Source organism: Ciona intestinalis, chromosome 4, assembly GCF_000224145.3.
Source record: "Ciona intestinalis chromosome 4, KH, whole genome shotgun sequence".
In the NCBI taxonomy this organism is placed as follows: domain Eukaryota; kingdom Metazoa; phylum Chordata; class Ascidiacea; order Phlebobranchia; family Cionidae; genus Ciona; species Ciona intestinalis.
In genome coordinates, this window is record NC_020169.2 from 1,269,390 (window position 1) to 1,293,856 (window position 24,467).

Sequence of the window (24,467 nt, forward strand, 5' to 3'; positions counted from 1 at the left end):
AGAAACGCACTCGCGCAACTAGATTTATAACATTTCTATGTTTTTATATTTGGTTGTCATAGATATATAGACTTCAGATTTTGAAATTGCAACTCGACCGCGAGAATTGAAGTGGTCAGTTATGACGTATAAGTGGTCTAGTGTTTTAAACTTTAGGTATATCGGCACCCCTTTTTGTTTAAATTTTGCGTTTAGCGGAAATGTCCAAAAAAAGATCGTGATTTAAACTAGGTATGATTATTGTTTAAATAATTTTTTTTAGTCAATTTAGTTGACAGTTTATTTATTCATGCAATAAACTTGAATAAAAACGTCTATAGTTGTGTGGTTAGATTAGAACACCATAAAACATCATCTTACATCCCGCGGCACCACGTTACCAAATACAAAATATAAAAAACAAGAATTACTCATCCGTGTCGGTTTCGTGCTCAGTGCTGCCCGCAAATTAACCATCACGCTTTCGTTTTATATACAACGCTGCAATTTGTAACGTTTTGCATGTTAAAGAAACTGAACATGACATAGCTTTATTTTAAAGAGTTTTACGTAATATTATGTACCTTTGAATGACAATTTACATGTTTTTATTTGTATAAGCCGAGCTCTAAATTTATTTCGGCAACACTCATTTACGTGGCTGCGATGAATTGAGAAAAGATGAACTGTCGTAGTTTCGCTGTGAAAGATGTTTGACGTGTGAGATATAAGATTTTGGCTTGGTCTGAATGAAGTATGAATGTGTTAACCAACTTAGCTTATGAATAATTGTTAAGTTATTTAAAATACTGTACGTATTTGTGGCAAGTATTTTACTTGAGGCTCGTAATGGAAGATCATAGAAACTAAGGAGTACACCTGTACACGCTAAACACGCATATGTACGAACCTGTTAGTCGCTGTTAAAATAATAATTTAAAAGGCAGCATGCCAATCCAACTTTCCTAAACTTTTTTTGTATAATAAGTTTTCTGAATCTGTTTTTAAATTCAACTCAGTTCACCCAGATTTATAGAGTTTTATATTTATTAAAGACGAATCATGTTTCGAAATCTGTCCAAATTCTCGTTGTTATTTTTGCTTGTTTTCCCTACTGTCATGCTCGTTGAAAAGCAGGGATTGGCATCAGCAGAAGATGCTGCAGAGGATGAGGTGATGAACGAAGATGAGGGGGAAGCTGTGGAAGAAGATGAGGATGAGAGTGTTGTGGAGGAGGAGGGGGAAACGGAGGACCCGAACATAGCAGCCACTGAAGAAGAGACCGAAGATGAAGCTGAACCAATCACAGCTCACAGGGAAGCGGAAACTGCCATCATCTTCAATTCAGGAGCTGAACCAGAGATCATTGCAGGGAAGAAGGCAAGCGGGTTGATCCACTTCTCCAACACTGGGTCAAATAACTTCATTATCACCAGCATTGATGGTTCTTTCAGATATCCTCAGGATTTCTCCTACGTAATTCAAAATTTCTCAGTGATCGCTCCTAACAAGATGATTGATGCTGGAAAGGAAGGATCATTTCAATACGACTTCCTGCCTGGTGAGTTGGCAGGTGGACGCTCATTTGGGCTTCTTATTAACGTTAACTACAAAGATACTGAGGAAAATATCTATAAGGATGCCGTGTACAACCAAACAATTCAAGTTTTGGAGAATGAAGAAGGAGTTGATGCTGAAACCTTCTTCATGTACATTATGTTGATGGCTCTTGGATTCCTTGGTCTCTTTGGTTTGTACCATCTGGTTGGTTCGAAAGGAAGAAAGACAAAGAAGAGACCCGCCTCCACAGTTACTGCTACCTCACCAAATGGTAATGCAGTTGAAACTGGAACCAATGGCCCAGTTGATTACAAGTGGATCCCAGAGGAAACTTTAAAAGCGATGAACAAAGGTTCCCCCTCTCCTGGTCGTTCTCCAAGAAAGCGCCACACGAAAAAAGCATCTGCCGCTGAGTAATTCCAATATTAAGCAAACTGCATCGCTGTTTCAATTAGCACACTTTATAAATTTCTACAGATGGTCAGAAGGCTAGTGGTATCGATTGGTTCTTTTTGTTATTTCGGTTTTGAATGCAGCACATTTTCTGATATATAATTGAAGCGATTTAAAAAAAACCTAATTTCTTAAAGGTGTCTGTGCTATTTAAACACAGAAGTTCATTGTACAGAATGAAGCAAATACTTTAAAATTTGAAGCAAATGTTTTTTTTGTATATTTTCAATGGAGACCTAGTTAGTACCTGCTTTTTCAGTTGATCAACTTGGTGGGAATGTGCAATATCATTCTGGCTAATGTTTGCACCATTTTTTAATTATCAAAATTTGACAAAAAATAATTAATAATTGTCACGGTTTAGCAAAAATATCATTCGTAAGTTTCGCTGTAAAGTCTCTTTTATCTCTGTACTTCATCTTCTGTGAATCAGCCTTTATTTCAATTTGCTTTGCTGGAACTGGGTGTTTGAACTTTGTGTGGTTCGTAAAAAATAGAACGCGAAACATCAGTGTAAAGTTTCTATGATGACCGATTCGTCTACCTTTTTCAACTGAAGCTTGATTTTGCTCTGTTTATTTGTCGGCAAGCAATTATGCAAACTGGTTTTTCTAAATTAAATTGAGAATCGACAAATAGAATTAAGATTTTAGAAAGATTCCGATTTGACCAAATTAATGACATCTTGTTTCTATTTTAATTAATTGGTTGCGGTTGTGTGGCATCTTGTAGTGCAGTAGGCGTTTTGCAATAAAATAATAAGTTGTGAGGTTGATATGGCAGATGACCCCAATGAAACACTGGAAACCTTACTTAGTAAGTATTAAGGTCTAGTAAACTTGATATTGGTAAAGTATTTTTAATAAATGAGTAAATGTGCGGAAAGTAAAAAAATGCATTCATTTACTATTATGCATAAAACACATCTTTAGTCTTGCTTATTTTTCATCAAAGCTATCTTAAATGTAGTAAAAATCTGATATGTAAAAAAAACGGATCACCTAATCAAGTTCCAGTTTTATTTATTGGTTTAAATGTAAAAAATGGATGTTTGGCTGCAATTATCTTTGCTATTAAAAGAAAAGTGTGGTAAAATATCTATCTATCTAGACAAAGCCACAAGCACACTGAATCGCCAAGATGATTGGGAATACATAATGGCATTTTGTGACAAAGTTAATTTTGAGATAGAAGGGTAAGTAACCTTGTGTAAAAGTATATCCATTGTATGTACAAAAATAGTTATTGTAAGGTAAGGACACTATATGATTTATTCAGTTTATCAAATTTGTAGGGCACAAAATGCAACACGGCTGATTGCGCACAAAATCCAATCTCCACAAGAATTAGAAGCACTACGTGCACTGACAGTGCTGGAAGCATGTGTTAAAAATTGTGGGGAGATTTTTCAAAAAGAATTAGGAAAATACAGATTTCTAAATGAAATGATCAAAGTTGTTTCACCAAAGGTAAAAACAACATGTTTATATTAATTATACCCACACTTGTTTTTGCTTATATCCAGTGCCAAACTACTTTTGAATCATGCGTTTTAACATATGGTATTTTGTGTTTAGTATTTAGGTGATAAAACATCAGAAAAAGTTCAAAAAAGGGTTTTGGTGATGTTGTATACATGGAGCATTGCACTAACTGATCAAATTAAAATAAGAGATGCATACCAGATGTTGAAAAAGCAAGGTAAAATATATATTTTTCTTCACGGTTTATCAGCCTAGGTAACTAGTTATACATTTGCTTTGTAATGTGTAGATGTTGGTATGCTGAACATAGGACTAAACTAATCCGAACATGAACCTGTAAAGGCTACCCAACAGAACAATTTGTCAAAATAGATTCTTCCCACATAGTGGTGTCTCAAACCCACTCAATCAAAAATATCATTAAAATATCTATTTTTATTTACTTTAGGTATTGTTACAACTGATCCAGAATATGATCAGTCAATGGTTACTGATATTCCAGCTCCAAAAGAAAGCAGAGATACTTTATTTACTGATGAGGAAAAAAGAAAACAGCTTGACAAACTTCTAAAAAGTACCCGGCCAGAAGACCTACAGGTAAACCAAAAACAATTAGCCCATTTGTTAGTCAAATAAATTTTATTAGCTGTTTTTATTACCAAAATGCAGTTTGTATCTGAAAAACTGTTAACGTTACATTTCTTAAAAAATATTAGTTCGGGAACCTTGGCTAATGTGTTCGTGTAACCAAAAAATAAAAAGGGTGTAAAATAATTATAATATGGATGACACATTAGAAAGTATTGTCTATAGATTGTGACGGTCACGCCTTTTATCCAAAACACTGTTTCTTTTTTTATCAATAAGCAGGTACCTTTCTTTTGTAATCTCTCCTGTTCCTCGTCATCCTGAGCAAAGAGACAAAATAAATTTCATTCATTCCCAGGCAGCAAATCGTTTGATAAAGAGTGTGGTAAAAGAAGATGAAGACAGAATGGAAAAAATGAAGAAACGAAATGAAACACTTGAAGAAGTGACCAACAATATTCGTCTGCTTAATGAGATGCTCACACATTTTGACCCAGATGTGACAGCCATCAGTGATATGCAAATGATGAAGGTAGGAATATTATCTTTTAATTTGTTTTTTTTTAGTTTGAACTTTTGCAAAGTATTTTTGAAAACATCTGATTTTGAAATGTCCAAATATTAATGTGATCCTGACCCTGTTTTAAATGAAACTTGTTTTATCCTCCAGTGAAAACGACAGTTGTTATAAAACAGGTGTTCTGTTTTATACACGTTTTGCCCACTTATGAGTTACTAAATATGTAATTTTGTTGATTGTGGATGATTGTTTTTCTGTACTACCAACAATTTAGGCAACCCATTGGTAAATACTGGATTTTGTCACTTCTTTTGCAAAAGGACAAATACGCCGCTCAACCTTTTGAAGTATTTATTTAATTAAAGTCCACACTTGTTGCAGGAACTGTATGACAGCTGTCACAAACTGCGACCAACATTATTCCGCCTTGCATCGGACACAGATGATGATGAGGGTGCTCTCATGGAGATCCTGAGAGCAAATGATGACGTAACACGAGTCATGCAATCTTTCGAAAAGATTGTTTCCCCAAAACTGACATCGGTGACTGACAGGAAAGCAGACGGAGCAGCTGAGCCTGACAAACCACAACCTGAAGTAGAAAAAGGTTTCAAACAAATTTTTAAAATGATATTACAAAATGCTGTACAAGTTATACTAATTATTTTATAGTTAACAGACATATCAAATATACATAATACGCGACATAATAATAAATAATTTATTAATTTGGTCCAATCTTACAAGCACATTTTTTTAGGTTTATTTTAGAATATCATTATATAATTTAACATAAGGAAGCTTGCCCAACTAATTTTTTGCTTACATGTAGGACAAGTGACTTAATGAGCATGCTTTTTGCATTTACTCAAATTAATCATCATAACTAATGATTAAGTTTTGAACCTAATTATTATCTATAGGAGATTTGATTCTTACTTTGATCAAATCTTTATAATACATGGATTGTTAACCTACACAACCCATTTTACACAAATTTATAGGAAAATTAATTATTTCAAAATTAAAAATGATAAATTTCTTAAATGGTGCATCATTTTTTCGCAAACTAATTACAAATTCTACAATAATTATAATAATTATTGTAATTAATTTAATTACCTGCTTTTCACCCTCGCACAGAAATCTCATCCACTTTACTTGATCTTGCAAATTTAAATTTTACCCCTACAACATCATCTAATGATTTACCAGCTACTGGTTCTACTTACTCGTCCATGCTGCTAACCCCACCTCCTAATTCATTGCAAAGTAACAATGGTAGGCTCTAACCTGCAAAAGCTAATTATAATGCATTGAATTTTGCTATTTTTAGACTTATTTTTAATGCAATACTGAGCTACAGTTCCAAAAGAACAGCAGTATTGTTTCTAGCCAATTTATACTCATTAGCCTCATTAGCCTACACAATTTATTAATTTTTTTTGTTGATGAGCGGTGACTCCTTTGGGATGTTTACCATTTAATTATAGCATGCAAGTTAGTTTATCCAATATTTCTACAATGCTACTAGATGCATTAAGTATAGTTCAATACAACAGTGCCTAACATTAACATGCCAATCAACATATTTTAAATATCTTGTTATTAATGTGTTTTTTGTCAAAATTAACCTGTTAAATTTCCACATACCTACTCTACCCTCAATTTTGACCTTTATTACTCCTCATTAGAAACCTCCATGGATAACATGCTCCTGGACTTCCAATCTGCTCCCACATCCACATCTTCCGCTCCTCCTCCAACCACCAATGATGTCAACAGTTTATTCTCGCTAAATGATCTCCTTCCCTCCAACCCACCCCCGCAACCCCCTACCCTTGCCCCTGTCAACCCAACACCCATGATCCCCAAACTTACTGCACCACCTCAACCACAGCAAAAACCTTCAGTAAGTCACCACTATCAACTATTGTGGTTAAGTTAGGTAATTAATATTCTTAAGATGTTTTACCTGCCTATAAGCTAGCATTTTTCAGTTTGTAAAAAGTTATTATTACTTGTTTTGTTACTTATATACTACCTTTTATGTGAAATATTAAACATAAATAATAGCCAAGCTTTAGCAACCAAGTTTTCCTAACTAAATTTGACCCAACATTTTCAGGCATATAAATTATTCAACTTTATCTCGCGAATTTAACTTTCTGAATTAATATTACACAGTAATTTACAATATATATATATATTTTTTTATTAAGGGTAAGTGCGTAAAATATTTTATTTTAATTTAGGCATTCTCGGACATAGATGCACTAAGTAGGGGTTTAATGGAACAAACACTTGGACATAAACTACAAAGTCAATTTCCGTAAGTAGCCAATACATTATCCTACAATTTAAACTTTCCTCTCATATTTTGCACAGAAAACCTGCAGCAAAACCAACGCTTCATCAACTTTCTCAAAAACCAGTTGCAGATGTTCCTTCATTATTTGACATACCCCAATCTCAACCCCCTCAACCCACAACCATTGCCCCACTTTTGCCGCTAAACCCCCCACCTACTTCCTTACCCACTAGTGAACCTCTCATAGCATCAAGCAACCCCCCACCCACTGTAATGCCGACACAACCACCACAAACTCAAGATATGTCGCTAGCGGATGTATTTGTCGCATTAGAATCCATCCGTCCAAGTGAGTAAAAAGTTTAATTACTAATGCGATTTTTGGACAATTGCTGTTCAACTTGCTATAGAAACTTTTCATTTTTACCCAAATTTATCAAATTGTTGGTTTAAAATATTTTTGAAGATTTTTTTGCATATTCCAATAATAAGTTGGGAAAATTCGGTATTTTTTATGGTATAGGTCTTATTGGTAGTATAATACATATATTATTACTTACAATATATGATATATTTCATCTGGTGTGCCAGGTACCTTTGCCCCACTCACGGTATATGATAAGAATGGTATTCGCGTGATGTTACACTTCGCAAAGGATCACGCCTCACCTGTTAGAACTGACACACTTGTAGCTGTCGTGTCTATAATGAGCACACGAACCAACCCAGTCGAAAATATTGTCTTCCAGGCAGCAGTTCCTAAGGTTAGCAATGTCTAAATCACTTTCCAAATGTAAACATTGAATTCAGAAACTGGGTTTTTATGTCTTACTATACTATCTTTATGGTGGGTTTAGCAGACACATTTTTAATTTATAATTTTTTTTTATAGTTTTAGGTTTTTTACCTTTAGTGTGTTTTTTAACAACTGTCAATTTACTGCTAATTCTTCTTTCTTTACTGTTTTTTTTTATTAATCTAAATGTTACTGTAAACAACCTATATTATATATTACACATTAGTAGTTTATATTTATATTCTGCCACAATAATTAATAAATTAATCCTGTTTAAAACAGTAACACAGTACACTATAAAATAACAAGCGTGAATCTTGTATGATACAAGCCATGTTTTTCCCAACAGGTAATGCGTATTAAGTTGCAACCCCCATCAAACACTGATCTAGCTGCGTTTAACCCAATCTTATCAAGTCCTCCTATTACACAAGTCATGATCATTGCCAATCCTGCACATGTAAGTAGGAATCCAATGTAGAATGTTGTTAATGACACTTATTTTATTCTAGTTCAATATATGTTGTTAAATACGTGTATGTTGTTTTTTCTTAAACAAGCAGTTTAATTTCATTGTTTAAACTTGTACCTACGTCTAAAGATCAAAGAATGTATAAAAAAATCCAAAAAAACTTAAATTCTATCAGAAACAAAACAACTTATGGGTAAAACCAAAAGAATAATATTCATTCGATTAATTTGGATTAAACACCTTTTTATAAAATTGATATAAAATAAATTAAGTAAAACAAATCACTGTTTAAATAAAAAAATACAATATAACATAATGTTTGTCATAATTTTCACAGAAAGACGTGAAGGTCCGTTTCAAACTAGATTACAAAATCGACGATCAAACTTCGATATTTGAAACCGGTGAAATAAATAATTTTCCTCCAGCGGATCAGTGGGGCAAGTTATAACCGTCACAATATGGTCAAATATAGTTCATCCCTGCTGGTGGTATACCATGTACCTGCACTCGAAGTGTCATGCTTACCACAATGAACATACACTTAAATATGTTGAAAGTTATAAATATGGTAGCATCATATAATCGCCTGGTGCGGTTCATATCTCGAATCAACAATTACAAAATTTGACGTCATTGCGGACAAATATGACGTCACAAATGCAATTTGATTGATTTTTTCACGTTTGTTTTATTGGTTCCATTTATTCAGATACCGAAGCCGTGTTCATTTTCAAAATTTATTCGGTTAAACGGTTCGTGATTTCATTATACGTTTAATAACGTTCCGTTATACCATGCGCTACATGTTATTACATAGTTTTTGCTTATGTGCAATTATAATTGTCGAATAAAAAGAATATTCTTATGTTGCTGTTTTTAGGTTTGGCAACCATATGGTTTTTAGATTTAATTCAGCACCAAATTTCTGATCAGCTGCTTTAAAATTGAAACCTGTTTTGGTGACAATTATACTACACACTAAGTTAGTTAATTTAAGCTGGTTTAATTTCACAACGATTGGACAATTTCTTTTGTGTAATCATTGTAGCGTTTGATTAAGATTATATATCCGGACAAAGATAATGCGTGTCAGGTTCGGCACGGACCCCCAGAATGCGGCATCGGGTTACTTTTGTGTATTAGCACTAGTTGTACTCTCGTGAATTGGATTAGGAAGACATGGTATGTATCTACGTTGCTAGCAGGGGCTCGCTTGTTTTGACGTCAAGAACTGGTTGGTGAGAAACTGAGACTCAGCGTGCGTGTTTCCAGCAACAGCGACTGTCAACGAGGAGTCAAAGCAAGCAGTAAAACCGAAACCACAGCTTGTACCATGATACAAAGGGAGTTACCAAGAATTAAGTGATTTAATGGTTAGCCTATTATCAATAAAAAATGTAAAGCGTGGTAGTACGAAGAATTGAGAAAGCAAATTTACAAGGAAAAGCAAACATACTCGTCTGTGCATGCAACAAAAAATGTATAAACTCAGCTTTAATAGGTTTATGTAAACGACGAATCGGTATCTCTCAGTTTATTCTTTACCGAATTTAATATATGGTAGTTGGTATTAATTCAAACTCTTGCAATATGCTTTTGGTATCGCGCAACGGTCGCATTGAAATGAAATATTTACGATTCTAGTTACTAGAAAAGTAGGACGTTGTACTAGTTCTCATAAATCGTATTTGGTTATAACTGCAACTAATACCACAATATGTACAAAAGAAGTAGTTCTATTTGACGACTGTCGGCAACATATCAGAATGAAGGTCGAGGAACAGGACAACAGTGAACCAGACCAGGAAAATACCGATAATCAAGATAAAACAACGCCGCCAGAAAAACCAGAGACGCAGAATTATTCTTTGTTGCCGCCAAGGTAATGCCACACTACAATGTGACGTAGTACAGTGTTTGTTTATATGGGAAAGATGCTCGAGTAGGACGTACTAGTTAATCAAAACTGCCCAGCTTTGGGCTTGTGTGTTCACTAAGAGTTAGGAGAGCATTTCAAGAGAGTATGGTCGTAATGAAAACCTTGCTTTATAGGGTTCAATCGTCAGAGTCGGATGTGGATGGCAGCGACGTTCATGTTGTAGCAAGGTACAAAATACTTGTTCGTGTTTTCTAACTAACTTCGTAAAACGGTGAATTATTTCAGAGTTCGACCACTTAATCAACAAGAGGTGGAAAGGAATGATGGATCGTCGACACGATTTCCATCTGATGGTGCAATCTTGGTAAGTATACATTTTCTATATTGAGTGTTTATTTTTTTCATGGCATGCCTTATAAAAAATAGGTTGAAAATCAGACGGCCGCGAAGACTTTTTCGTTTCACGGGATATTTCAACCTGGTTGTACACAGAAGCAAGTATTTGAACACAGCGGTATGTAAGGAGACTGTAGAACACGGTCAAGTGTTGGTTTATGCAATACCCTCTTTGTTCTTAGGTATGCGAAGATTGCTTAGCATGGCGTTAGATGGATACGCTTGCACTGCGTTTGCGTTTGGGCAAACTGGATCGGGGAAAACTTACACAATGACAGGCCCTGTCACGCCGGTGAGTATTTTGTTATTAGGTCGTGTTCTGGACTAAAAGTTTCCTCCAACGCGCAAGGACTTTACCACCTGCTGAGAGTTGTGCGCTTACAGAGAGATTTATGGACACATTGTTGCGTTAAATGACTGTCTGATCCCATATGACCAATATGAATAGTTCAATTTGCATTTTTTACGTTCGCTATAAGGGTAACCTATATATACTACCTAAAGTTCTTACTCTCCGAATGTAAATACTGTTTAAAGTTGGGTAAATAATAGCTTTATTTGAACAGATAATGGATTTTACTGAACAAAACACAGGATTATTAAATCAAATAAAATTTAAAGTGAAAAGGGAAAGTAAATGTACACTTAAATATTAAAGCTGCGTAAAAAAGGTCCAAGAGTTTTTAACATTCATAATATATTGACAACATATTTGTGCGGGTCACTGTTAAGTGTTTGGAATCATGAGTATAAGATAACTCTTCAACGTCACACTTTTAAATAAAGTAAACTTTCAGGCATAGACTTGTCACATTCGCTATTTATTGACAACAATCGACTTACGACGCGTTCCACCATCTTCCTGTCTGTTCTTTCATCGTGTACAACATGTTTTTCCTGAAGCGTGTGTTTTAATCAAACGGTTTCCCACGCGTTGAATGCAAAGTTGTTTTCTATTCCATTATCAATACAATTGGTTGTGGTCTAAAAGACTACAGACTGAAACATTTTTTGTTTCGAATGTAGATGATGGGAGACGGGACACTTTTAGTACATATTATCCAAATATACTGATCATGTTTTAAACAATTACAAACGATGTATAGGAGTCGTGGGGACATGTTTTTAACCTCCTTGAAAGTTCTATTTTATTACCAAATGGGACGAGAAAATAGTTTGAAAAGGTGTCCTATCTTCCCACTTTCTATTGTGCATATACCATAAACTGCTGCGCCTTTAATTTTTGAATAATCCGGTGACCTCGTTTGCTATCGCCTTTTACATGAGTAAGAGCTTTTCGTGATAAAACTGATAAAAAGTGTACTTCTGCAGTTATAACGCAAGGTTTTATATTCCTGTTCAGGAAGCAGCTGATAGCATGACGCAAGAAAAGTCCCTCAAAGACTTGGGTTGTTATGGGTTGATACAATACAGCTTTGCGTTTCTAATGGAGAAAGTTCTGGAAGGCAACGACGTTAACTACACAGTGAAAGCATCGTACCTGGAGATTTATAATGAGCAGGTAAAATTTAATAATGTTTATTTTTTCAAATGTAAAGTATAACCTAAAACTGCTTCGGAAGTTAATATCTAGTTGGTTGAGGTAAGATGGGACACATTTTTATTCTATTTTCTTGTCCCATTTGGTAGTAAACAAAAAAAATATTCAAAAAGATAAAAAAACGTACTATCCTAACGACTCCCATAGACCGTTGTTAATCGTTTAAAACACAATCAGGATATTTGCATATTATGTGCTAAAGAGGTCCCGTCTTTTCCCACCCTACTATATATATTGAATTCTTGAAATTTCATTGTATAGTACTGTAGGGAAAGATGGGACACCTTTAGCTCATAATTTCTAAAGATCCTGATCGTGTTATTAACAACGGTCTATGGAAGTCGTGTGGATACAGTTTTAGTTTTTTGTTTACTACCAAATAAACGAGGAAATTTAATAAAAAATGTGTCCCATATTACCCCAACCTACAATATCTGATTTTTTTAGGTCCAGGATCTACTGAACCCGCTTGCTTACGAGTCGGTGCAGGTTCGTTGGTCAAAAGGCCAAGGTTTTCATGTCGAGAACCTGTTTGTTCGTGAGATCGAATCACTTGATGACCTGATGAGCGTGTTGGAGGATGGAATGCGAAACAGAGCGGTTGCCGAACATAATATGAATGAACATTCGAGTCGAAGTCACAGCATTCTAACCGTATATCTGGATAGCGAATCAGTAAGTTCTAGTGGTGAGCTAATTATGTGAAAAGTATTTTTTTTTTTTCAATTTTAAATAAAATACGGAAATCTATTTATGGCAATTAGCATTCGGAAATAATTACAATATAAAGAATACAAAAACAAACTAAGCAGTTACTATTTTTTCTCATTAAGATAAAAAGCACTGCAGATCACATACAGCTTTAGAAAATGTAATCTAATACTTCTTAAATCCCCAGGCTACAGAAGAAGGCATGTCAGTCACGAAGCACGGTAAAGTGTCTTTTGTGGACTTGGCAGGCAGTGAAAAAGTAAAAGACACGGGTTCGACTGGTGAAACACTCATTGAGGCGACCAATATAAACCGAAGTTTATTAACTTTAGGTGGGAGGTTTTTTCCCTTGTACAAACACAATTATTTTAAAACCTTTTTTGATCAAGTGAAGCATTGTTCCAGTCAAAACATTACACTGTTGCCAGGCCATGTATGTTTACAGTTATATTATATTTTGATAACAAAAAAGGCCTAATAAAACCATGTGCTGCTGTAATAGCAACTGGTTCATGTCAGATGTAACCACGTATCAACTGTATATGAGGCTGTTAAAGCATGTATTTAAGTATGGGCTGTTAATTTACTTTAGGAAACTGTATATCTGCGTTAAGTGACCCGAAGAAAAGGACAGGACACATTCCTTTCCGAGACAGCAAGTTAACGAAATTGTTAGCTGATGGACTTGGTGGATCAGGAGTTACGTTAATGGTAGGTGGAAATGGAGAAAATAAATATAATTTAGTGAGCACATATAGATACCTGTTCTTGATGTAATATTCTTTATGTACTTCGGGTTGTTCTGTCACAAACCAGTCGTTCTAAATCATTGTTTGTTGATAAATCGTTGTGCATTATAAGTATTATTGAGTGAAATTTACTATTAAATCGAAGAGTGACCGTTTTTATTACCAGTAACACTTGCGCGCTGCAAGTGCTACATTGGAATCATTATAGTCACACATACTGTATGTTTGTTCACGTCAACTTTTAGCTTGTTCAGACTGTTTGCGTGGTTAAAATCTAACTACGAATCTTGTAACTCGACCCGTGTGGTAACACCTATGTGTATTTAACCGCCCGATTAAGCTTTTTGCCGACCTTGCCGTAACAGTTGCCACGAAAATAGAAAGCTTCGGCATTTCAAGTTTAACGGGCGGTTAAGAGGTCACTGTCACCGGGAATTTAACTTGAAATAATTCGCTTTTGTCGCGGCTTACTTTTATCCTGAGTATTTGTTTTACTGCGCATTCGACAAAGGGCACTTGAGTTCCAAATTAACTTTATAGACCAATTTAGCACGAAGGCAGAGTTAGTCAAGGCGAGGTTTTAAAAATGTGTGTTTGTAACTTACACAAATTAGACCGTGTATAGAAACGTGGTGATTGTCACCTATACATATATGAAGATAACGCTGTGAGAAAAGTCTCCCGCATTTCATTTACGTTTGTTACAAGTATTAGTAGTTATCGTGAAGGGTGCTTGTGTATTTGAAGGTAATTACGTAGGACAGACGCGTTACTATAAAGAAAGTCTAAGCACTGCTTGAAGAGGAGTCAAATAATTAGTATAACATGAGTCATGGTTTGGAGGTTATTGGAAATTTTGGGAACTTGAAATTGAAATCATGTTAGAAGAAGATGAGATTGAGACTGACATCAGCTGTTCATGTGTGTGCCATGACTTAACAGAGGTTATTGTACGTTGTATATTATAACTCCATATTTTATAGAATAAGGTTTTGTATATTGATTGTTAGGTGATCTTGTTATAAAATGTTCGTTTTCTTTTAGATTGCCTGCGTGACCCCGTCGAGCTACAACGTTTCAGAAACCCTAAACACGCTTCGCTACGCTAAACGGGCAAGAAAAATAAAAAACAAGTAACGTATTTTTATGTTTAAACTTTGATTTGAGGTAGTGTGAGTCTGTATGTGTTCGACTTGACCTTTATATAGTATGGTGGGGGAGATGGGATACTTTAGAAAATAGTATTCAAATACCCTGGTTATGTTTTAAAGAATTAACAACGATCTGTGGGAGTCGTGGGGTTACGGTTTTATAATTTTTCAAATTTACTTTAATAACTACCACATGGGACGAGAAAATAGAATGAAAAAGTGTCCAATCTTCCCACCCTACTATATGTTATGGACATAAAAACTACGTTTTACTTAAAGTACGGTATAAACTGTTCGTGAAATTGTAATAAAATTTACCAGTAGGAATAATTTCACAGACCTGTTATTCGAATCGACCCACGCGAAGAACTAATACTTAAACTTCAACGTGAAATGAAATTATTGAAACAAGAAAATCTGTTTCTTCGAGATCAATTAGAATTTCCACATCGTGAAAAACCCAAGTTCCCCAAACCAAATACAGTGGATACAAATGAAAGTAGAGGTAAAATTTCGTAAATTAAAATAATGTAAAATAGTGAAGCAAGGTGTTATACGTTACCACATAATTCCTATATTTCCTGATCGTTATTCGAACAACTATAACTCTTTTTAGAGTCAGGGGCTACGGGTTGATGTTTCTGTAAATATTCTTTGTTTACTATTACATAGGTAAAGAAAACAAAGGAAAATGAATGTCCCATCTTACCCCAACCTGTTATAACTATAAAAAAATGTTTCGAACTTAATGTATATTTTCCCAGCTAACAAGATGTTGCCTGCCCTCCCCGCTATAAAGTCAACATCAGATGGCTCCAAAGCAAGTTCATTTGAGTCACCCGACCACCGTCCAGTGTCTGACAACAGTTTGTACGGCATGCTGCAGGTATATCATACATAAATACCTAACCACTTTAACCTGTAATATTGACCAATATATAGTAGGGTGGGAGAGGACGGGACACCTTTAGCACATGATATCCAAATGTTCTGATCGTCTTTTAAACAATTAACAACGGTCTATGGGAGTCGTAAGAATACCGTTTTGAAATTCTTTAAATGTTCTTTGTTTACTACTAAATAAGAGGAGAAAGCAGAATGAAACGGTGTCTTAAGTTTTCCCCACCCAACTATTTACGTTTCTTTCATTACTCGGGCTTGTGCAACAGTTTGTCGATTGTACTATTGCATTGACATGTTTATATAATTCATTACACAATCTTACAAATCTTCAGGAGTATATGGTGGAGAACGAAGCTTTACGTAACGAGAATCATAACTTGCTGACACAACACAGCGTCGACGAAAGAGAACACCGGATTATTTCAAGAGACAACGACAAACTAGCAAGGAAACTGGAGGACCTGAGCAGGTGAAAAGAGGCCGAACCTTGTTTTGAGCAGTTGTTGAACTGAAATGTTGTGCAAATGCATGGTTCACCAAGATTGGACTAAACTTTACTCTTATTTCTAAAAGGGATATGTGCTGACATAACGTTAAGGTCTGTTATGTAACAACAAAAGACCACCGAGCGTGCTGCTGGTGTAGAGTTTCATTCGGCTCGGGCCAATCTATATTACAAGTCGCACATTCTCAAAAATACAATACTAGGTCGTAGCATGACTGGAAGAATCATAAGGTTTGCTAGGCCATCGCGTTTCACGTGCAGACGCCCACGTCGCTCGTTACACCAACTGAAAACGAATATGATATGAGATACTCTATACCTTTGAAAAGACTGGTTTGTTTGTTTAGGTGTACATGTATCGTTTATCTCTAGCAACTTTCTGACCCATACACCAGAGCTTTACATTATGTAGTGTCGGTCAGTTTGATCTCTTACCTGTATGGGTGGAGTTACTGGACAAGTTGTGGTGTGGTCTCTGCACTGCGCGGGTCAGTTTTTACTTTTGTAGTAGTTTCAGGTTGAGTTAATTGGCAAACAGAAATAGAAAGGCTTGATTATATACTCTTGGCGAGGTGTTTACTGTTACTAAAAGTTATCTAATATTTTTTTTATGTTTCAGATTAATGTTGTCAAGTCCGATGTACGGATCATCTTTCGTTAGTAGAACAAACTCCGGGCATTCACTTCAATCTTTAAGAACTTTCAGCTCATCGTTGACACCACTGTCGCAAAAGAGCTTTCCTTACAACACAAACCCTCACAACGTAATGAACAACAATACTTATCATTACCATAACGATCATAGACCACCAAATCAGCAGGAACCATTCGTTGCATGGAACCAGTCGCCTCAACCAGCACAGCATGTACCAAAGATAATGGCGAATGAACACTTACCGCCTCTACGAGGGTCGCCACATACGAACAGACAGTTTGGTCCTCCTGGGAATAAAGGTTTCATAAAGAAACCGAGTCATCTTAATTCAAAATGGTAAGTATCAATTATTTTCTAAAATTTAACCAACCGTCAAATTTATTTTGCATCCTATATAGTACTGTGGTGTAAGATGGGAAACCGTTAGCACCTAAACTTTAATACGATTATATGATTCCATAAATATTCTTTGTGTACCATCAAATAAAGTAAAGAATAACTGTCCCCGTTTTACCGCACTCTACTATAGAGTTTTAGTTTCAAACCGATGTATGTTTAAATATTTTACAATAAAACTAATGCACTTGTTTACCAGGATGAAAGCAACTTCATACGCTTCCCAGTTCAAGCGAAAGCAGACAATGAATAGACCCTTGCCTCAAAACACATGGTCACAAAAGAAGGATAGTGACGTCATGAAAGACTTTCCAATGAGAGACTATCAAACAAAACCTCGTCCAGAATTTGTGTATGGAAATCACGGTTACGATACTGGTAGCACGGACGACGGCCATTCCTCTGCGTTGCGCAACCCAAACCAAAAGCTTCCAGCAAACTTTCATGTGCGGTTTAATAAACCGAATTTTCTGGTGCCAAACAACAACAACATCAGCCATAAAGGTGGTGCCTTACCAAATGAAGCATACAAGGCTCAGGATATATCTCCTAGAAGTTCAATGACGAAGGAACTATCAGCAAGTAAGTTCTTCTCCACTATGTTGTAGGATAGGGTAAGAGGGACATGGTCTCGTTCTCTTTTGGTATTAGAAGAACATCTGCAGAGGTGCAAAACAGTTTTGTCAACCGCTCAAAACACAATAAGAAAACATGATATTTCTGTGCCAAATTACCCTCTCTTATGCCACGGTTATTAAACTTCTTTAAATTAATCAAAGCATGTTTTTCGACCTTTTTGCTCTTTTAAAGCCATGTGGTATGCTATGTCCAGTTCACGAAAGACTATAGAGATAAAAAAATGCTTTTTCCAGCTTCCCTCCGTCGATTAAATCACCAAATGCGTCAAGAGATGGAAGCACTTGACCATGAAATAGACTCGTACCAGCGTTCGATGCAACGACAACCAACTAAAAACAAGCTACCTGTCACGTGACACAACTAAATTTGGACGAACAGACAAATAATTCAGTGGCAATCATACAAATATACACGAGGAAATGATAGCAACAAACAAAGTATAAACCGGTAAACAGATCGCGGTGGTTTCTTTTTTATTCTGAGCGGTACAACTACTTATTTGTAGTTCAGTATTATATTTTTTGTATTTTACCAGTTTGTTTATATTTCCAAAAATCTGTTTTTGCACGACTCCTTACTTTGATACTGTGATACTTTTTTGGTGTTTTCAAAACAACAAACTATATGCTTACCTTTGCTTTTGTAAGATCAACAATTTTTTTTACAGTTTTCGAAAGTTGAATAGACTGTTTCCAGTTTTTACTTACATTTTCCGTATAACACATTTTACACCGTGAAAAAAATAATCGTTTGCGGTCGTTTATTTACAAAGTTGACTTTATTTGCCGTACAAGTGCCTGAAACACTAAATCTAAACGTATGAACTACAAGCATTAATGTGTTTGATAAAAGCTAAATAACATTTAGTATGGTGGGGGAGATGGGACACCTTTAGCTCATCATATCCAAATATCTTGATCGTGTTTTAAACAATTAAGAACGGTTTGTGGGAGTTTTAAGGATACGGTTACGTATTTCTTTTCATTGCCCTTGTTCACTATCAAATTAGACGAAAAATAGAATGAAAGGGTGTCCCATCTTTCCCCACTCTACTATATTAGATCACATGCACATCTTCACTATGAAGCTTCTCCTCTGCATATATCTTGTACATCATCAGTGAATATATTGGTACAAGCAGACGATAATAGCAACAGAAATGAGCTGGAAACGATGAAACATAAGTTAGGTCATACTGTATAGAGGAAGTTTTGGACGTCACAAAGTACGTCATGTCCCGAACGGTCATTTAAAGTCAGCCGTCTGTGGGTCAGAGATATTTTTTGTTTGTGAGGTAAAAATTATGTCATTACAGGCCCTAAATTACGTCACAGATTTGTTTTGCGGACATATAGTAGGGTGGGGGAAGATGGGACACCTTTAGCACATAATATCCAGATATCCTGACTGTGTTTTAAACAATTAACAACGGTCTATGAGAGTCACGAGGACATAGTTTCATATTTCTTTGATTGTTCTTTGTTTACTACTGAATGGGACGAGAAAATAGAAGTAAAAAGTGTCCCATCTTCCCCCATCCTACTGTATTTTAATCGCCATAAACTAATTTTGTCACAGACAATTTTTTGTTTGTCACGGACATGTTTTGTCCGCCACGTTCGTTTTGATATCTTTATCATTTATATATTTAATTGCCTTGAAAGCACATTATGTTAGTAGTTAGTCACAATTAGGCATCATTCGATTATTTTTTACCACGACCGAAAGATTAACTGGTCAGTAATTCAAACATACCTGGAACATGATAGCTGGTATTGTAGTTCCTGCTATCGCGTAATAATAAAGCTTGAGGATCCATGCACACCCCTATAAACCATATATATATATGTGTGTATATGTATATTTATAAACTAATTTCCGGTGAAAGAAAATAATTGAAAATACGGTAAAAAATCATAAAATTTGAGCCGTCTATTCGCATCTAAATAATAAATTAATGCCACACGAACTAGAGAGTTAAAAAAATTACCTCGGTATAAATAAAACCATGTTCCCCATTGTTGCATTTCTCCAAGTCTACAATGTTCGATTCAGCGTCTCTAACACAACAGGATAACGGGTAAGTTCCATTTGCTTTGTAAAAGAAGGATTTGTCCCAATCGGACGAAAATTCTTTTCCGCAGCATTTTCCCTGAAGCAACAATTTAACTACTTAACAGTCTACAATATGTTTGTATAAAGAATAAATTACTTTTAGCTGAGCTTCGTCCCATGATGTAGTTATAGAAGTATCGATGCCATACTTCGTCATGTATGAATCACTTAAACCACTCCTTGATGCGTTATAGAAAACAAAAAGGATGATGCAGCTTGCGATCTCAAGTCCAACGCTCACAAGCAAAATGACGCAGTACTAAAAAACGCATAAAAATATTACGTAAAATAGGGTAGTATAGAGTGGGGTAGGATGAGATACCGTTGCAGCTAAATCCCATATTTCCTGATCATGGTTTAACCAACTAAAGTTGCTTTTAGAAAAAAAGTAAAAACATGTCCTATCCTCCCCTACCCTACTATATATACATTAGGCTACATCCACTGAAATGTATACGTTACTCGTACAACTATAATATTATCTTAATTTTGTCATGCCTTACCGCCACAATAGCTGGTTGACTTTCAGCAACGGATGCATAACATCCAAAGAATGCTAACAGCATCACCACAGCACCACATGCTATTAGAATATAGATCCCTGCGTACATTACATCATTCACCACATTATTGAGCCCTCCACTTTGTACGGCAGCCCATATACCAAGGCCGAGAACAGCAGCACCAAAGATCTGATAACACACAAGTTATGCTACATATAAGAAGATTTAAACACGTACTAAACAGCTTATTTCGTAAAATTTTACTGCAAAAGAGACAAACTACAGTTTTACCACATAAAATTTTTAAATTTTAAACTACATTTGTTTAAAAATAGTCTCATATACTTACAAAGCTCAGAAAATTGAAAATGATAACGAGGTAGTTGAGTCGTCGCTTTCCCATATTAACGAAAAACAGTTATAATTCTACAATCGCTAAGTTCAACACAAACGAACTACTACAACCAAGTAACTAAATAAATCTTCGTATAGCTTGTATACTCTAATGGTGTAATAGTTTTAAAGCAAGACGTCATAGGTGCCTGGGGCTACTACGAAGCTGCGATCAAGTTAAATCGACGTGATGCTGTGTGTGTCTCAAGTTTTCTGACGTTTTCTTGCTTTATTTGACTAACAGTAAAACTCTAAACATTACCGTATAAATTGGAGAGCGCTAAAAATTGATCTCGATTTGGTACTTTTATATAACGATATAAATTAATCATCTTTATTGTATTTTAAAGCGTCATATTATAGACTGCTGGTGGTAAGCAGACACTCATGCGAAAATACAAAAATATGTAAAGCAAACTACTCTTAGCAAAAGGCAAAATAAAGAGATTGCATGCGGTATAGGAATTAAGGATTTTTGTTTTAGTCGAACAAAGCAACGAAAGATTTGAAGTTTAAAACTCCGCCTTCGATAACTATGTCGCCAGCCATATAAGCAGAAAATCCGCTGCGAGTTTTCTTTATGACATCTCTCCAAACTTCTGACGTCATTGTCAGCGTGACGTCAGTCGAGTCCGGCATGCGACTCTTCATCTGCACAAACTCACATATGCAGTTACGTACCAAGAAAACAAAGTCTCGTTTTAGATCACTAAAATGAAACCGAACTGATTGCTTGAATTTAGGGTCGCATCCTTCTGCTTTAAATCGTCGTGGAAACGTTGACATTATATCTTCAATGTAAACTTTGGAGAGAAACGATTCCTTTACTTCGGTCATGTCGAGTACTATACCACTTCCATCAAGCTCCACGATACAAGATAGATAGTAATTTCTGGCCGTCCAGTTACTTGTGCCTTTAGCTTTATGTTTAAGCGCCTTGATCATTGCAGACTTTGCCTCTTCATACATTGCTTCTCCAGGTTTCGTAAGTCGTAACGTCATTGCCGAAATCTCCAACGCCCACTGTCCTTCTACGTATAAGTAGGCTCCCTTATTTTCAAAATGCGAATACGATAACTGTAAGTTTTCCTCTGCACTTTGCAACATGTTCTGTATGCTGTTCTGTCCACTCATCCCGAGCAAACTGTTAAACTTCTCAGCTCTTTGCTGGGAGCTGAGTGGCGTCAAGTCCTCCGGGTTGCCGGTGAACCAGCCAAGGTTCTGTCCATAAATACTCCGCACCGACCACTCTACTGTCCCGTACCACTGCTGCAAACTCTTTTGTTCTTCTAAATGAGCTGGTAGCCGCACAGTTCTAACAATATCATCCAAATGCATATTCTTGTTTATGCATCGAATGGTCTGATCGTATACAAACTGCATGGCATCCCGATACGTCGTGATTGTTTTCCAAACTTCATCCTTCCCTATTACAGGATCCATATGTGAAGGAACCAAATATTCAGGCTTTAGATAACGTATGAAGTCCAGGCTCTCCACCCATTGTCGTACTTCACGTATCTCACCACGCACAGGATATATATTGGGAAAACTGCTGTAAAGGTTGTCAGCGGAAAACAAGACACCTTTATCAGGTAACCATATGCTGCAATGGTCGTTTGTTTCACCAGGAGTATGGAAGAGCTGGATTTTTACTCCTATATTGAGAAATTAATCGATTCTATTAAAATATTAAATCGCTGTTTAGCACTACCCCTATATAGTATTCCTTACTTACATTACGTTTTCAACACTTATAGCTTCTCATATTACTCACCTGCTATATTCAGAGTTAGTTCTTTATCGAAAGTATGAGTTGGGTGCACAGCTGTAAAAGTGAAGTTGGGTACCTTGGAAGATGGTAGCTTCATTCCAAACTGTCGGGATGTTCGTTCCGTCGCCCCCTGTCTCGTGAGAACTTCAAACATAATTACAAAATGTGAAAAATGCTAAATTCGAAATATATAACCGTGTTAGTATCACGCAGAAGTATTTTGGATTAAATTTTCGGTAAAATAAGAATCCTTACAAGATTCCGATAATTGATCTTTGGTAAGTTTATGTGAGTACACATCTATTCCTTTCTCTACAGTTTGTAGAACAGCATCCAGTCCACCAGTATGATCTGTTTAATGATTCACAATATAAATGCCTTGTCAACAAAACGTAAGTTTTTTTTTCACAACCTGCATGAAAATGTGTGACTAGAATTGCTTTAATTGGTTTGTCAGTGATGTTTCTGAAGGCAGCAAGAACTTTTAAAGCAGATTCAGGACCCAAAGTAGAATCGACAATAATTATCCCATCTCGACCTGGCAATTGAATATAGTTTGTGCTAAATGTGAAGTGTAAATAAGAACACACTTGTATGTATGTATAGTGAGGGAGATAGAACTTTTCATGTCCTTTATCTCGTTCCATTTGGTAAGTATTTACATAAACATATAACCCGAGCCCCGCAACTCCAAAATGACGTTGTAGTTGTTCAAGACATAATTAGGAAGTATATGATTTAGGTTATAGGTGCTAACTAAAGTGTCCTATTTTACCCCACAGTACTACATACTAACCGCTGGCCAATATAGAAAATAAAGAGTATTACATAGCTTTATAGGTTTGAATTTGTGGTTGACGGTGGGGTGTGAGCTAGTTTGGTTTTTTTTATAGAAATGCTTAGTCACCGGCACCGCAGCGTAGCAAGGCGATTTGATTGTTTAAGAAAAAGAACGCTGCATAGTCTGTATTTTTTAGATACGCTAAGCGCTGTATCTCGCAGTTTTAGTTGAGAAACCTGACTATTTTGTAAAAAGGGCTTTTGGTTTACAGTTCTGAGCAAAAGCACTACAAAAAACATGTTTAATGCTACATTAATATTGGCATGTTCCATGGCTATATTGCGGCTGTGGTTCACACAACATGACTACACCATACCTTCGATCATCGCCATATTTGCCATTGAAAAGCTTCTTGCTACGTATACTCCATCAGTAACTGTTATAACTACTTCCTTATTCTGTGCGTTCAAATCCATTTCATTTGTCAAAACATCATCTTGCTGTACATGGCTTTGTTTTAAAGACGCTGGTGCCTTGAAAACCTTGTGATAACCGATCGCCAGTAGAATGGCAAACGCACCCAGCTTCGCAAGGGTCGACATTATTGCCTTACTTCTGTAGATAAAAGCACTATAGAACTTGCATTTAAAGCCTTTTAACTATATCCTAACGTGCAGTGTGCCAAACTTTAAACGACAAGCTGATCACGTATTTTGTTCGCTGTGAAATGGTAAAGCAAGAGAAATAGATTAATCATTAAACACGTCGCACGAGAGACGAAAGTTCTGCTCCGACCGTTTACAAACTGTTTGACTTAAAGTAATTTGTAGCAATGTTTATTACGACATAAATTATTCTCATGCCAATAAACACAATAGAAGTAATTCTGCTATAGTAATACACCATACCTTCGATCATCGCCTTTGAAAAGCTTCTTGTTAAGTATATTCCATCAGTAACCCATACAACATCCTTTTTCTTGTGAACGAAAAAGTTCTCATCATTCTCCACGATATATCCAGTGTCATGCAGCGGTGTAGTGCGTTTCCGAGGCACTGGACCCTTAAAAACATGATAGAAGTAGAGTGGGGCAAGATGGGACATCTTTTCGTTCTATTTTCTCGTCTCATTTAATAGTATACAAAGAACATTCCAGAAATTAGGAAACTGAATCCTCACGACTCCTACAG

General features: G+C 35.9%; 5 protein-coding genes across 8 annotated transcripts; 3 read left to right on the forward strand and 2 right to left on the reverse strand.

Moving 5' to 3' along the window:
* The first annotated feature begins 971 nt into the window (after nucleotides 1-971).
* LOC100177374 (translocon-associated protein subunit alpha) lies at nucleotides 972-2,728 on the forward strand. The gene has a single exon (XM_018811696.2). The coding sequence runs from the start codon at nucleotides 1,042-1,044 to the stop codon at nucleotides 1,954-1,956; it is 915 nt and encodes a 304-aa protein (XP_018667241.1). The 5' UTR covers nucleotides 972-1,041; the 3' UTR covers nucleotides 1,957-2,728.
* On the forward strand, nucleotides 2,647-9,031 carry LOC100177371 (ADP-ribosylation factor-binding protein GGA1). 2 transcript variants are annotated; one of them, XM_002122580.5, is made up of 14 exons: nucleotides 2,647-2,808; nucleotides 3,103-3,187; nucleotides 3,287-3,461; nucleotides 3,570-3,693; nucleotides 3,925-4,073; nucleotides 4,423-4,596; nucleotides 4,966-5,191; nucleotides 5,728-5,865; nucleotides 6,279-6,496; nucleotides 6,840-6,916; nucleotides 6,973-7,244; nucleotides 7,487-7,659; nucleotides 8,041-8,151; nucleotides 8,501-9,031. In XM_002122580.5, the coding sequence occupies exons 1-14, from the start codon at nucleotides 2,769-2,771 to the stop codon at nucleotides 8,612-8,614; spliced, it is 2,076 nt and encodes a 691-aa protein (XP_002122616.1). In that variant the 5' UTR covers nucleotides 2,647-2,768; the 3' UTR covers nucleotides 8,615-9,031. The 2 variants fall into 2 exon arrangements, with proteins under 2 accessions (XP_002122616.1, XP_026690019.1); XM_026834218.1 differs by lacking the exon at nucleotides 5,728-5,865.
* A 765-nt stretch (nucleotides 9,032-9,796) lies between these two features.
* LOC100179715 (kinesin-like protein KIF12) lies at nucleotides 9,797-18,478 on the forward strand. Its single transcript, XM_018811646.2, has 16 exons — nucleotides 9,797-10,048; nucleotides 10,219-10,272; nucleotides 10,331-10,409; nucleotides 10,472-10,559; nucleotides 10,624-10,733; nucleotides 11,805-11,963; nucleotides 12,450-12,677; nucleotides 12,901-13,045; nucleotides 13,306-13,424; nucleotides 14,507-14,595; nucleotides 14,952-15,118; nucleotides 15,378-15,499; nucleotides 15,849-15,985; nucleotides 16,641-17,012; nucleotides 17,272-17,654; nucleotides 17,945-18,478. The coding sequence occupies exons 1-16, from the start codon at nucleotides 9,933-9,935 to the stop codon at nucleotides 18,064-18,066; spliced, it is 2,490 nt and encodes an 829-aa protein (XP_018667191.1). The 5' UTR covers nucleotides 9,797-9,932; the 3' UTR covers nucleotides 18,067-18,478.
* Nucleotides 18,458-20,840, reverse strand: LOC100179718 (tetraspanin-18-like). The gene is made up of 6 exons (XM_002127113.5): nucleotides 20,679-20,840; nucleotides 20,330-20,518; nucleotides 19,924-20,085; nucleotides 19,702-19,863; nucleotides 19,467-19,538; nucleotides 18,458-18,875 (listed from the first exon to the last, which is right to left on the reverse strand). Exons 1-6 carry the CDS (start codon nucleotides 20,730-20,732, stop codon nucleotides 18,828-18,830), a joined length of 687 nt encoding a protein of 228 aa, XP_002127149.1. The 5' UTR covers nucleotides 20,733-20,840; the 3' UTR covers nucleotides 18,458-18,827.
* Nucleotides 20,841-21,042: 202 nt separating this feature from the next.
* On the reverse strand, nucleotides 21,043-24,396 carry LOC100182045 (alkyl/aryl-sulfatase BDS1-like). Of its 3 annotated transcripts, XM_026834237.1 has the most exons (6): nucleotides 24,186-24,339; nucleotides 23,654-23,892; nucleotides 22,909-23,034; nucleotides 22,752-22,847; nucleotides 22,500-22,640; nucleotides 21,043-22,380 (listed from the first exon to the last, which is right to left on the reverse strand). In XM_026834237.1, exons 2-6 carry the CDS (start codon nucleotides 23,877-23,879, stop codon nucleotides 21,203-21,205), a joined length of 1,767 nt encoding a protein of 588 aa, XP_026690038.1. In that variant the 5' UTR covers nucleotides 23,880-23,892; nucleotides 24,186-24,339; the 3' UTR covers nucleotides 21,043-21,202. The 3 variants fall into 3 exon arrangements, with proteins under 3 accessions (XP_026690038.1, XP_026690039.1, XP_002127104.3); XM_026834238.1 differs by lacking the exon at nucleotides 23,654-23,892 and having other exon boundaries at nucleotides 24,186-24,396; XM_002127068.4 differs by lacking the exon at nucleotides 24,186-24,339 and having other exon boundaries at nucleotides 23,654-24,112.
* Nucleotides 24,397-24,467: the final 71 nt, after the last annotated feature.

Excerpts from the sequence above, each read along its gene's own strand:
- LOC100177374 (XM_018811696.2), top strand. The coding sequence starts at position 1,042 with ATGTTTCGAAATCTGTCCAAATTCTCGTTGTTATTTTTGCTTGTTTTC.
- LOC100177371 (XM_002122580.5), top strand. The coding sequence starts at position 2,769 with ATGGCAGATGACCCCAATGAAACACTGGAAACCTTACTTA. Across the intron at positions 3,462-3,569 it reads TCAAAGTTGTTTCACCAAAG|TATTTAGGTGATAAAACATC; the intron begins GTAAAAACAACA and ends TTTTGTGTTTAG. Across the intron at positions 8,152-8,500 it reads TCATTGCCAATCCTGCACAT|AAAGACGTGAAGGTCCGTTT; the intron begins GTAAGTAGGAAT and ends TAATTTTCACAG.
- LOC100179715 (XM_018811646.2), top strand. The coding sequence starts at position 9,933 with ATGAAGGTCGAGGAACAGGACAACAGTGAACCAGACCAGGAAAATACC. Across the intron at positions 15,119-15,377 it reads GGATACAAATGAAAGTAGAG|CTAACAAGATGTTGCCTGCC; the intron begins GTAAAATTTCGT and ends ATATTTTCCCAG. Across the intron at positions 15,986-16,640 it reads AAACTGGAGGACCTGAGCAG|ATTAATGTTGTCAAGTCCGA; the intron begins GTGAAAAGAGGC and ends TTTATGTTTCAG.
- LOC100179718 (XM_002127113.5), bottom strand. The coding sequence starts at position 20,732 with ATGGGAAAGCGACGACTCAACTACCTCGTTATCATTTTCAATTTTCTG. Across the intron at positions 20,086-20,329 it reads GTCAACCAGCTATTGTGGCG|TACTGCGTCATTTTGCTTGT; the intron begins GTAAGGCATGAC and ends TGCGTTTTTTAG. Across the intron at positions 19,864-19,923 it reads GGGACGAAGCTCAGCTAAAA|GGAAAATGCTGCGGAAAAGA; the intron begins GTAATTTATTCT and ends TTGTTGCTTCAG.
- LOC100182045 (XM_026834237.1), bottom strand. The coding sequence starts at position 23,879 with ATGTCGACCCTTGCGAAGCTGGGTGCGTTTGCCATTCTACTGGCGATC. Across the intron at positions 22,848-22,908 it reads AGTCACACATTTTCATGCAG|ATCATACTGGTGGACTGGAT; the intron begins GTTGTGAAAAAA and ends ATCATTAAACAG. Across the intron at positions 22,641-22,751 it reads AGATCAATTATCGGAATCTT|TTCTCACGAGACAGGGGGCG; the intron begins GTAAGGATTCTT and ends TTATGTTTGAAG.